At 44.7% G+C, this 14250-nt stretch overlaps 1 protein-coding gene across 2 annotated transcripts in view; it reads right to left on the reverse strand.

Moving 5' to 3' along the window:
* The window catches only part of GLRA1 (glycine receptor alpha 1), a 469611-nt gene extending 460229 nt beyond the window's left edge, over positions 1-9382 (reverse strand). The window contains exon 1 of one of the 2 annotated variants that reach the window (XM_069199593.1): positions 7868-9382. In XM_069199593.1, the coding sequence (XP_069055694.1) occupies positions 7868-7923 (56 nt within the window). In that variant the 5' untranslated portion in view covers positions 7924-9382. The remainder of the gene's footprint in view (positions 1-7867) is intronic. The other variant, XM_069199594.1, reaches the window with a different exon arrangement.
* Between the last annotated feature and the right edge of the window lie 4868 nt (positions 9383-14250).

Here is a 14250-nt window from a genome sequence, read left to right on the forward strand (position 1 = left end):
ATACACGTTAAACAGCCACAGATACAGCTACATCTGTCTATTTTTAAAAAGGCATAACCTCTCTTGAAACACAATCATAGCGACTGGCTCACATATTTCACAACTTTTTTTTCCTGCTCAGAACAGCTATTTCTCTGTCTGCTCTGCGACTGACTTTGTATCATATTTCTCTTCGACAATTAGAGAAACCTTAGTACGTTTCTAACCTCCATATTCCTTCACTCATAATTTCTCACTGACTGTGGCTCTAATTCTGCTTCAGAGCTCATGCCAGTACTAAAAAATGCTCATCTTATTCCACATCAGGCTCTTTTAATCCACAAATAATGAAAGCTCTTGCTCTAACCTCAAATATACTACTCATCCTGATCTCCCTATTAAAAAATGCTCTTTTAGCTGATAACTATCCCTTTATCACTACTGCTTTAAACCCGTGGTTACAAAAAAAGAGACTACAGTGGAACCCCACGTATGTTCTAGCTATCACCCAGCATCTCAGATATTTTCTAAAAAATATTACAAGGCCCTGTCATCAATCTATTGATTCTCTGAGCTCAGTACTACCACTCTGTTCAGATTTCATTACTCTCCACTATATTGAGACAGCCCTCACAAATGTGACCAACTCCACCACCTCTGCTCACAGCCACCTCTCATTCATCTTCATGCTCCTTGACTTATCTGCATCCTTAGGCACTGTCAACCACACCACTTCACTTTCCGTTTTTTGTACTAACGGCATTTTAGGTTCCTCCCTCAACTTGTCTTCCTCATTTTTCTAGGTCCTGTCTATGTCTTTCAGTTGGAAATCGCACAGTTTGTCATAACCTGAATAACAAAAATATTGTATGGCATAATTATCCTGATTTAGATATTATTTACAAAATAATTACTCCATTGGGCATAGATTTCCTGGTACTAGGACCAATGGGGCAGTAGTTTTGAAAATGGTGTATAGGATTCTAAATTTTGTCTGACAACATTTAGGCCATGATATTGTGCTACCATACCGTCTGATAGATCACCAATCACACATTTGCTGTTGGTGTCCTCCAATTCCCTGTCTTGCGCCCTCTTATTTTTTACTCTTTACTAGTTCCACTGGCAAAATGATTTCCTCTTTGGGGTTGTCATATCACCTATGTGCAGATGGCTTTCAATTTGTTTCCTCTTTATCAACTTCCACACTCCTTCTACAATCACGTATCTTACCATCATTGGATGGCCCTGTGTTTGTTAGCACTGACCTCATTGAAGACAGAAGTCACATACTTTCCTACCGCCTCTAATACCTCTACTACCAGCTCATTTACTTTAACTTTCCAACACCCACAAGCAACACAAGTGTTCTTGACAGCCCCTCTCCTTGGATCATTCATCATTATAACACTCATGGCAAGTACTATAAAATCATAAATCTACTAAACCCAGACTCTTGTGCCCTTCCACACAACTAAGGCTCTTAACATTGATTACCAGCAAACTGAATGATTGTGACAGCCTATCAGTGGGCATTCCTTATGCTCTATTGACCCTTTGACAAAGTTTAAAACGTTGCCATCCGGGTTCTACAAATCTCCAAAGAAACACATCTGCATCACACTATCCCCATCAAGTGGACTGGCTTTTCATGAAGGACAGCGTCTTCACAAGATTCTTACACTCGGCTTCAAAGCCATGCCTGGGATCTCTGCAGGCCACGTTTCAGATGATATGTCCAAGTAAACTCCACCCAGCAGCTTAAGATCAGCTAATCACCATCTCATAGCCACACTTAAATCTCCCTCCACACCTTTCAGATTCTGGTCCTTCTGCCTTCCTAGAAAGCACAGACTAGAAAGATCTTTCTATGACAATTAGGACCAGCTCAACAGTAATCTCTCTTAAAACTCAAAGGTCAATGGGATTGCTATAGATGTTGAATTACCCAACAATGTAAATCTATCAAATTGTCGGCATCTACACCTCAATTAATGAATTCGTATACTAGGCTATTGTGTATGCTCTTATGTTGTACTTTGTTAACATGCCTATTTGTCCTTGTCAGTACTCACACAAGAGTTTATGTAACACATACCATCTACAGCTATACTGGTTTCTGCATTCATTTGATGTCCTCGGTAGTGAGTAAATGCTGGTCCAAGTGTACAACATTTCTGTTTGAAATGTCACTCACTGCTCTCCAATAAATATATAAATAAAAACTTGTGTCCAGTTTTAAGCTGTGCCTCTAATGATGTGTCATGGGTGGGATTGATACCAGCATTGGTGTACACCAACAACACTGTGCTTTTGGCCAGAACTGTGTGGGTCTCCAACATCTTCTTGATTCCTTTGTTAAGTTTATGTATTCTCTTGACATGTTGGTCAATTATTCTAAGTCCCACATAATGGCTATTGAGTTTAGTAGAAGGCGGCGTAAGAAAATCTTTGGTGAGAGGCAGGAAGTGTGGAGAGTCACAATTTGTCCTTATTTAGGGGTTATCTTTGATGGAAATGGTACATGGGCTGAATAATTGAAGGCGAGGAGAAATGCTATGGCCAGGGTTGTGGCCTCACTTTTCGATTTTGCCTCTTGGCTAGGGGCCAGACCTGTTCCAGCATTATTTAAAGTTTATTTTGCCAAAAGTTTAGTTGTAGCATCGTATGGATGCGACCTTTGGGAGTATAGAGACTGTGGGGAGATTCAGAAGGTAGAGAATGCCTTCATCAGAAGAGCGCTTGGTCCACCTCTGCAAGGGTCCACCTGAGGAACTAGGTTTGGTGTATATAGCTGACAAACTGGCTCTAGCCCCAGTAGTGTGTTGGCTTAAACTCTGGTTGAAACCGGAGTTACAATTAAATCAGGCCGTAGTCATGGATTACCTTGCATTAGACAAAGCCTTTATAAGATTCTGTGGTTAATTTATGTCAAAACGACGTTTAAAGGGTTAGTTTGTCCTCAGTTTTTTGCAGCCCCTGTCCTAATTAAAAAGGGGGACTTACTGTGGGTCAAGCAACAGTTTATGGCCTGGGTAAAGTCCAAGAGAGAGGCTAGAGAGTTATGTAAAACTACTGTTAGGGCTTATGCCCTTATTCAAACTGAACCTGGCTTGGAGCCTTATGTGGGCATCATGAATTCGGTGTATCAGTGCTTTTTATTAACACGATTTAGATTTAATCTGCTGAACTGGCTTTTAGCTGTCCCCCAAAAATGGTATAATGGGGAAGACTGCACCCGCTGTTTCTATGATAACTTTTTCATTCAGGATACCAATAATTTTATGTTTTTTTTTGTGGTAATTTCTTCTCCTTGTGGTAGCATTATATAGTGTCCTTTCTGAGAGGGAAAAGTTTTTATCAAAAAAGCCTGCTTTAATATATTTACAAATGCTGCAGTCTCCCATTAAATGTATTCAGGTGGCCAAATTTCTGGCTGGGGCGATTAGAATAAAATAAAGATACTGTGGCCTTGTTGTTGGATTGGATAAAGAAACTTGATTTTTGATATTTGTTTTAATAGAAATACTTTAAATTTATTTATTGATAGTAGGATGCATTCTTTTTAATTGTGCTTGTTTTATGACCAGTCCGTTTTGATTGTTCATGAACTGTGTTCTTCTTTTATGGATTGTGTTTTTAATCCCCCAAAAAAAGAATACATAAATAAATAAACAATAAACCATCCCTTACTTTACCACAAGACCACATAGCAGCATTGACTCTAAATTACATTACACTATCACCAATTCGACAAAATCTCAAGGTCACTCCTAGACCACATTTTAACATAAACCATAGACCACATCTCAATTGAAACAATAGACCACATCTCAACACTGCCACTACTTTATATTTCAAAATCACTACTGGATTACATCTCAACTTCTCCCAGACCACATTTCAATAGACCCCAACTCAGCCTCGCCATTACATTACATTTCAGTAGTACTAGTAGAGCAAACTTCAAGTTCATTATGAAACCACATTTTAATATAAACGATAAACCACATCTTAACTTCAGCAGAAAACAACATGCCAACATTGCTGATACAATACATTTAAACAGCACCTCTAGATCATATCTCAGCTTCACTTTTGGACTACGTTCATCAAAAACTCTAGGACACAACTCAATGAAACCACTAGATCCATCTTTCAGTACCACTTTTAGAACATCTCAGCTTAGCCTCTCTATCCAGGCAATCCCTAAACCAAATCTTGACTTCTACATGATGTTTCAAATTGACCACAAGGCTGCATTGCACCTTCCACATTAGATCACATCAGTCATCTTGAAGGGCCATGTCTTCAGCTCTGCAAACGTGCCTAGGGTTGTCATTGAAGGTCGAAGAATTGTAGTATGAGCTGTCCCTGCAAAAAGAAAATATTTAACACCATATCTTGTGAACAGATTTATGTTGCGGTGTTTAAGTGAGCATCTGCGGCACTGGCCGTACCACTTCAATAAATCTGTGTTGGCAGTATTTACATTTGTTGGCGTCAAAACTGTTGGTGCTTTAATTAAAAATTAAAAATAAATCACAGTGAACTGTGCTTGTCGTTTGCACTATATAATGTAGTTTGCATATTTATTTGTGTGAAAACAGAATTTTGAAAGCGTGAAACTACTATAGACTGATTTCATCACTGAATATCACAATATCCCTGACACAAATCTGTTTACGTTTCACTTTCTTCTTCGCTGCAGGCTGACAAACTTCCAACTGTAACATACTTCCAACTGTAACATATTGAAGCTAGTGAAAGCTTCTGAAAAGTCTTTAATGAGAATATGTTTGTTTTATTCAATTGTATTTACCATACGGCCTAGAAAGCGCCGTGGGAACACTCGACTAATGCAGGATATACAGTAAGACGGAACTGTTAATTGCCAGCTCCATCCTTCTCTTTATGTTTTGTAGAATTGCTTTTTGTAACCTGAGCGTGCAGGGCAATACGATGCACACAGTTCTCCATCTTCACTTCTGTACAAACACTTGCGGTCAACATCTTGTTCCTGTAACAATCCTTGTGTGATTTTGTCTGAATTGTGTTATCAAATTCGATGCAGTTTTCCGAAATGTAATGCCACAGAAGCCACTTTCTATACTCGGGACACAAAAATAACTACTTGTTTTACGGTGCACGTGCTGCCATGATATGAGTCTACGTGGCACTATGTGGCACTATAAAAACGCAAGTGTTGTTGTCACCCAATTCATCGGTGTTCCTTTTGTTGATTTCAGAAGTATGGACATACTTTTTTCCCAGCCTCAGTGACAATACACACGTCTGCAAGTCACATCTCTTGAGCCTGCGCTCGACCCATGGAGTTGGCGCATTGGCTTGCTTAAAGAAATACAGATCTAAAACGTCCAGTGCCCTTTCCTCCACTAAGAAAAAAATCAAGATTGTTGCGGGTCACATCCTTTGTTAAACAATACTCCTAGGGTTCTATTGGGGAACGATGAGGAAGGAGGAGGGAGTGGTACTTGGGGTGTCATTTGATATTGGTTCAGCTTTACGGACATCTCCCTGTTGAAAACCTCTCGCTGTGTTTCACTCATAAAACGAGCAGGGAATGCAGAGATTACCTTAGTATAGCACAGTCATGTTCTGCCTTCACCTTACAGTGATTGGAATGAGGTGGTTATTTCACGGGTGTGTGTTAATAACGGATGTAGTGCTCCAGTGTTTGGATGAAACTGTAGGTCTGATGATCAGGGCGGTGCAAATGGTGCAACTGCACCTGGCGCTGAGCTTTCAGGGTGTTTTTTTTAGAAACAATTTGTGGCATTAAAAGCACCTGTGACAGAATTCCTTCTGCATCCATCAGTTTTCAGGCTACAATAAAAATGGCAAGATAATTCTAGTGATTCATGTTCCTGCTGGAGTGGGATCACAGTTTTGTCTGGAATCAGTCCTGCCTCATCATAGAGGGTTCATATGGCTGCTGCAAAGGACGTGTACCCTGCAGATCACAGAACTGTATTTTATATGGATAGTTCAGTGGAATACTGCACTTGATACAGAGATCCTTTTATTACTTGCAGTTGAATAAGTTAAAATCCTAAAATAGCACAGTGACCTATGAACTGTGATCAAAGAGCTGCATGTAAACTACATGGTATAGGCTAGAATGTTATGTTTATGTCTCTTTTCCATAGTCTTTCTAAATGTTGCCATTAAGGGTTCTTTGGGTATAAGTATATTTTTATCAGTAAAGCCAGCCACAACCACTGTGTAAGCTTCAAATCCTGAGTGTGTGCTTCACCAGAGCAAACACTTAAAATACTGCCTACTAGTATGGATGACGTGATTCCTACACCTTGTAATTCTCTTGTCTTATGTAACATTCCCTATAGACTGATTTACACTGGTATGATTCATTATCTCTATATACAAATAAAATACATGTGAGAGGGCGGTCTATGGAAAGATGAAGCGCACTGTTGGAGGGTCGTAGTGAGGGAATCTGTGGCGAAAGAGGTAATGAGGTGTGGTGCCAAAAACTATTGACACAGCTGGTAAACATCAGCACTTAAGGCGGCCATGCTAATGACCACTGGACAAGTAGACTAAAACGCATTTCCAGCCATACAATGAATCCCCCCTCTGGACAATAACAAAACGACCATCACAATGCACACACATTTTTAGTGAATACTTGTATTCTCTGTGGATACGCTATGGAGTGACTGGTCATAAAGTCCGTGCTACTTTGTTCTGCTTTTGGAAAACCCACCACCAGTCGATAAGAGTCGGTAAACTGGGCATTTCATTTTCTCCTTCAGGCAACATAAATTGGTGAAGATCACAAGTTACATAGACCATGATGATATTTGATAGATATCAGCAGGTAGGACGGACACCGCGCCCCACCGTAGAGTGCTTTCAACATATTAAATATTTTTATGCAAGACAAACTCAAATGACTCATGCTGCTTTTAGAAATAGGCGCTATGATGAGCCTAGACAATATCCCCCATTTTTTCGACCATAGAAGGTTGACAGTGTAGAGCCATCCTTAATGGATTTGCAATTGGTCGCTGGCAGCTAACGCAATCTTATGATCTTGATGGGATACCATTCGGGAACACCTAATCCTCAACCCATCTGCTTCCAAGTGCCTAGAAATAGGTTTGCACTGAAAACAGTTGAGGAAAACTCAGCCGCTCACTTGAGGAGTACAAATGGCTGGCCGCCCCGCCAAAACGTGGTAAGGATGTTTCAGGCAGCTGACAATTGCCAGACCTAGGAACCTAGAAAAGCTACCTTGCAAATATACATATTTCTGCCCCGTCACTCTCCCACCTCACCACTGAGGATGGAGGGGGCCACCTTTCTGCCCAGCACTCCCTTGCTCACTGTCCTGGCGCAGGCAGTAGTCATACGTGCACTCTGATTGAGAAGCGGAGCACTCTATCCCAGTGCAAGGGCACAGCTCCCAAGTCAGCGCTAGGTGTCGCTTCGCTGCTGGACATGACCGGCTGCTGTATCCCTCAGCAGCAGTGCGGTTATAGGATTTGCAGCACTAATTACAGAGAGTAACTCGAGAGCCTGATAGATTTATTCCTAATCCGCACCACTTTATGAATTACATTAGAAAGCAGATCCGAGCCTCTGAGTTCTCAGAGCCAGTGACACAAAAAAGCAGTGACGACAGGGTTGGACGGTGACTATGTTCCAGAATCTAACCTGTCAGTGCCCACAACGAGACCATTAGCAAGGGAGAGTTTAGATTTTATTTTTTTGGCCGGCTTCATGTGCAGTTGTTAGACTGATCTCTTCCACTGCATGGGCACAGGTAATACACGACACACAACTGATAAATCACTGGTGCTGCACAGGAAACCATGTCTAACAATGGGTAGAGAAGCCCTACCTGAAAAACACCAACGTCTCCCACAGGTAGAGGCCCAGTGTGCCCAGGTTACACATGATGGCAGGCGCAGGTGGCAGGTTTGGCACGTGAGTAGATCCCTTCTTTAGGCGAGCTTCGTGCTACAACCAGGAGAGGTGTATTCAGAGCAGGACCGGTTGAAAGTCTCAGTACCTTGTCTGCTTCCCTTTTCACTGCTAGAGAGACTGCAACTTCAGAGTTTCTGACAGCTCATAGCGGGCGGACAGGGACGCCTCAGACAATCAGTGCAGTGCGTTCAGGACCCTGGAAAGCTCGAACGGTCCTTATTCGATTTACACCCGGGTCAAACAGTTCAGGACCCTAGACAGCACAGAGCGGACTACCCCCTGTGTCTATTCACACCCGAGCTGCGAGTTCAGGACTCGGGAGAGCTCAGAGCGGACAGTTTCTCCAATCCCACACACCCCCACCAGCTTCCACTACAAGGCCACACTTCCAGCACCCTGGACAGTGCCGAGTCGGTTCACCGGCACTTTCTTGCTCCTCGCAGTATTGGACGAACAGGAGTGTTGTTTTCTGCTGCCGACAAGCTAATTGCTCCGCGGCATGCTCCTGTGACGATGACTTGTTCACGTCCCAAAGTGGGGGACACGACGGTTTTATTTATCATCTATATTTGGTCGAACGGTGTTTAATCTGGTGGGTGAGGAGACGGGGCAGTGCTTGGTGTTCGTCAGACTGGTTAAATCTCGTGTTTTAGGGACACTGCGCTGTCATGCCCTAGTGGCGACAGAGGGAGGGCTCATGTCCTACAGTGAAGGAGATGGCGTTCTTATTTCCCAGTGGCGTGGCGACAGCAGTTTCATGTTTTAGTTTCAAGGAGGTCTCCTTTAATAGTAAAGTGGAGACGGCGGTCTTCTATCCTAGTGCCAAGAAAACAGTAGTCGCATCTCTTTGGCGAGGCAGCAGTTCCCGAGCAGCCCGCGCTGGGCAGACTCAGCACCTGCTTTGCTGCAGTGCCGCCTTCATTTCCCAGAGATGATGCTCTTGTGCCTGACTGCGAAGCGTGCCCCCTCTGCCATCAACGTGACCCAAATGCTGATCACCAGACCCGGCGTCCTACTGGCACAGCGATCCGGCCATTCGAAAAAAATAACGCGGATATCCGATTTTAAGTTGTTTCAAGGTTGCCTGGTCTCAGACGGTCTGCAGTGGACTGCAGTGGTCTGTGCTACGCTGCAGCATCGTCGCGTCGTGTCTGTCAATGGGTACCCTCGATTTCTGTTTTGTCCTGGGGTGTTTTCTCTCTCTCCCACCAAATGGCTTCTTATGGCTGCAGGGGGTCTGTCCCATTGCTTGCCGCTAATGGCAGAGCCTGCCCTAGGCATGCTTCGGGGCGCTAGAATGCTCACAATGCCATAGAGCAAGGGTTAGGTCCAGCATGTTCCTGCATAGGGTTTCCCTCGTTGCCTCACGCTTATCTGGACAGAAGCAGCCTGTTCCCTGATCGCTCTTGCTGCAGTAATTTACTAAACTAGAAAAAAGAGAGACATAGAAAAACCCTCTCAGCGTTTTGGAACCCTCCCCCTGGCGTATCCGATTCGCCCTGGCAGAGAGAAACCTTTCCCCTGTGCAAGGATTGGAAGAGATGCCTGTCAGTTTTGGGGATAGTTTAACTCTCGCAGTGCTGTGCGTTTCTCCGCGGCTGCGACGTGTTTTCAGCTTTCCTTTATCTGACGAGTTTGTTCAATACTATCGTAGCGGCGGATCACGCCCGGGCGTGCTGCTTCTGCAGCAATAGAAATTCCAGGAAAATTCACGCTGGGATATTGTTATTTTGTTTTTCCTTTCCGTAGGCGCAGGAGTCGCTTAACTCTTTTTTAATTTGCTTATAGTATTGATTGGGAGAGGTGCATGTCTGCAGTAGATGTTTGTGGTACTCCATTGCCGAAGCCAAACACGGGCACTCGTTGAGTCGTTGAGAACCTCAGCTCTTTGCAGAGAGGCACATATATTCCATTGGACTAGATGAATTGCACTTCAATACCCATACATAGCCTGGCCTCTCTGTGTGCCACCAGGGACTGACTTGACCTTTTCACGTGTGAAGACTACATGCCTTCCACGTAGTGTTCACAGATGAAAACGTCAAGCCAATTCTTCGAGGCACACAGAGACGCCCTAATAAATAGGGGGACGAAGAGGGGTGCAATGCCCCTACAGTTTTATGGAGGTTTGTTTGCATATCGCAACCCATAAGCGTAACTGTCTCTTGGGTCTAATGAATCTTACACCGACCTTTATGGTATGAAGAAAGAACCGCCTCCGTGCCCCTTCAAATTTTGGCCTTCCTTTAGTGATCCGTTTTTTAAGCCTCACCCTGCGAGCTCTACTTTTTTCAGAGGGGACAGCTGTAACGGTGCAACAGGAGTTCTCCGCTACAGAAGGGTCCCCTTTCGCAGGCGAGTGCTGTTGCCTAGTTGACTTCATGGAGATCACCTGAGTCCCACGATCTTTCTAACAGCTAGGCCTTGCCTGCCCAAGGAATGCAAGATAGACCTAATTACAAGAGTTAAATGCTTCAAGGGCGACGTGTGTCTATTTAAGAAGCCTGCTCGACCAGTGAGCTCAACCATGCCACACACGGCTGTGAGAACGCCTTTGGGGTGCTCTCACCCCCAAGGACAATGCTGAGATGAACCAGTGCGCGTATGCACCAGTTTTCAGTGTCTGTAAACTTTAGACTTTTGTAAGAGGAAATCCGACCCATTCCTCCCAGGAAGACTGACATGTGTATCCCTGCTGCCCAGTTTGAAACCTGGTGTAATTAGTAGAACTCACGTCCCGGAGAGTTCCGAGAACCTCCGTAGGCCATCCGTGGGTGAGACCGGGCGTGTTGCTTATTTCCTTCCGGCAGTGTCATCTTAAGGATTCTGGGGATCCCGCAGGAATACATTTGAGTTCCATTACCCATTTCTTGCTAATTTAAGCCTTCATGATGCCAAATAAGATTAAATTATATATGGAACTGTCACAGGGCCACAAAAGAGATGAAATATGCCATCCCCTGAGTCCTACAATCCTTAAGATGACACTGGGTAGAGCAATAGATTAGATATAAGCAGAGAAGGAGAGAGGGAAGTTTAGAGAGAAACAGAGTAGACAGAGCTCAAACATAGAGAAAGTTCACTTTGGCGGTGGACCCTAGGATTGTGGAGGTCCTGAGCAACCCTCACTTTGCCCATGATTCAAAAAGTTCTTACTTCGCTCTAGCGATGGCTGCACGCTGGTCACCTTCATAACATCCATGTAGGAAAGTGCCCCTTTTGGACATGGTCGCCCCCACTTTTTGCTCACTGGTATGGAGGTTTTTCAACTGAGGTGCACTGGGTCCCTGGTAAATAGATACCCACTGCTAGTGTTCTTTCCCTAAAATGAGGTAAAGATCTAAATTGCATACACTTGGCACACACTCTAGAACCTCTGTAAACCCTTAGTACATTTAGGACCATATGTACGAACACATTTTCCCATAGACGCAGAATAGGCAAAACTGCTTGCTACATCTGGCCCTTAGTACCTAGGGTCTGGGTGCTAGAGAGGGTTCCTAAGGGCTGCAGGGTGTATTGTGCCACCATAAGCCCCCCCCTTTAAAAATTGGACACATCCTGCCATTGCAGACTGTGTGTCATGGCGCAAGCCATGAGACAGAACACAACATGGCGCACTCATGTGCCATGCCCCACCCACTGCATCTAAGTATATGTAAGCCCCCCTACGCAGGTCTTAGAGCCTTAAGGCAGGCTGCATTATATTTGATGTGAGGACATATCTGCATGAGCAGATGTAACACTCTGATGTATAGTTTGATTACTAGATTTTACAAGTGAACAGGAAAGCCATCTTAAGGTATGTACTGGACACTCATCATTATGAGTTACCCAGCTACATAATGGCTTCACTGAAACCTATGGTGGTTGGCATCAAGCACCTCTTCTTAATCAATCCAAACTGATGCCGGTCTTAGATTTATTATGACATGCACCCCGAGGGCACTTTTGAGGTGCCTCCTGAAACCTACCAGACCCCTAGTGTGCTAGCTGACTGCGTTAAACTGCCTGCCACCACAGACATATTTCTGCCCCCTGGAGGTGACAGCATGCACCACAGAGGCCAGAAACAATGCCTGATCCAGAGAAAGACGTTATCACCTCCTACAGCAGAATGACTGGTGAACCTGCATACCAAGGCCAGGGACTTCAAAGTCCCTGCCACCATTGATGTGTGAACCTGGCTTCCCCCAGACCGGGGAGTTTCCACCCCTTCCATGAGGTCCATTTGGCACCAGGACAGGTGAGAAATTAGCTATGCATGTAGGCATGATGCACTACTAGGCTACTCATACCCCTAAGGAGGTCACCCTGATGTGCTCCATGAAAGAAGGGTTCCACCATCATGATTTTGGTGGAATTAAGAATCCTGGGACAGAATTATGCCCACAGAAGTGGTCATATAAAGGGTGTAGTCACCCCGAGGGTAAGAAGCTCATTGGCTACTACCCTACACACCCCTAAGCACCCCCAAATTGAGTATTTACGTGCCCCCTGACAACAGAACAACAGATTAATCTGACCCAAGAAGAAGAGGACATATAAGAGCTGAAGGAGTGAGAACTGGGGACTGCTAGTGGACTTTTGATGTGAAACCCTGACTCTCTACCTGCTCCTGTCCAGACAGCCATGACATCCAGACTCGTCCTACAGCTGTGAATCCTCCAAAAGCATCCATCACTTCTCCAAGTCATCAGCATCTCCCTTGAAGTGGAGGAGCCACTTTCTTGCAGCCTGCAGGCATCAACTGCGGTGTCGGGTGCACTGTTCTGCTGACCTTCCAGTCCACCGATGCAGCAGCTGCTAAGGAGGAGGTCACCATGCTCTAGGAGGTTGAACGTGTCTCCCCACCAAGTATGAAGACCCTAGGACCCACTGGAGCTGGACCTAAATGGTACCTATATACTTCAGGAACACACAGCGTGTTAGCATAGCATATTGTGACATAAAATGAATATTACTGTTGTTAGACCTGACTGTCTCAGGGTGGTCACCCCTAACTTTTTGCCTGCCTCCCTCCACTTTTTGGACACTGTTTTTGCTGGCTTTTAGACTCTGCGCACTTTATCACTGCTAACCAGTGCTAAAGTGCATATGCTCTCTCCCTTTAAACAACATGGTAACCTTGGATCATACCTGATTGGACTATTTAATTTAGTTATAAGTCCCTAGTAATGTGCACTATATGTGCCTAGGGCCTGTAAATTAAATGCTACTAGTGGGCCTGGTAAAGTAGCCCCTTTACCTTGTCTCAGGCCTGCCATTGCAAGGCCTGTGGGTGCAGATTCACAGTCACCTCGACTTGGCATTTAAAAGTACTTGCTAAGCCTAAACCTCCCCTTCCTCCGCATATAAGTTACCTCTAATGTGTGCCCTAGGTAACCCCTAGAGCAGGGTGCTGTGTGGGTGAAACATGTACCTGTGTAGTTTACATGTCCTGGTAGTGTAAAACTCCTAAATTCGTTTTTGCACTACCGTGAGGCCTGCTCCCTTCATAGGCTAACATTTGGGCTGCCCTCATACAGTATTGGAGTGGTAGCTGCTGATCTGAAAGGAGTAGGAAGGTCATATTTAGTGTGGCCAGAATGGTAATACCAAATGCTGCTGACTGGTGAAGTTGGATTTAATATTACTATTCTAAAAATGCCACTTTTAGAAAGTGAGCATTTCTTTGCACTTAAATCTTTCTGTGCCTTACAATCCACGTCTGGCTGGGCTTAGTTGACAGCTCCTTGCGCATTCACTCAGACACAGTCACTCAGACACACCTCAAACACAGGGTACTCAGCCTCACTTGCATACATCTGCATTTTGAATGGGTCTCCCTGGGCTGGGAGGGTGGAGGGCCTGCTCTCACACAAAGGACTGCCACACCCCCTTCTGGGACCCTGGCAGACAGGATTGAACTGAAAGGGGACCTGGTGCACTTCTTAGCCACTCTTTGAAGTCTCCCCCACTTCAAAGGCACATTTGGGTATAAAACAGGGCCTCTGCCCTACCTCATCAGACACTTGCTGGAGAAGAACCCTGAACCAGAACCTGCATCCTGCCAAGAAGAACTGCCTGGCTGCCTAAAGGACTCACCTGACTGCTTTCTACCAAGGACTGCTGCCTTGCTGTTGCCCTGCTCCCTTGCTGAAGTCTTGTCTGGCTGCAAAAGTGCTCTCCAAGGGCTTGGATAGAGCTTGCCTCCTGTTCCCTGAAGTCTCAGGACCAAAAATATTTCTCTTTTTCACTTGGACTCTTCGTGAGCCGAAAATTTCAACGTACAGCTTGCTCCGCGCAAGAAAAACG

Source organism: Pleurodeles waltl, chromosome 7 (genome assembly GCF_031143425.1).
Source record: "Pleurodeles waltl isolate 20211129_DDA chromosome 7, aPleWal1.hap1.20221129, whole genome shotgun sequence".
Classification (NCBI taxonomy): Eukaryota; Metazoa; Chordata; class Amphibia; order Caudata; family Salamandridae; genus Pleurodeles; species Pleurodeles waltl.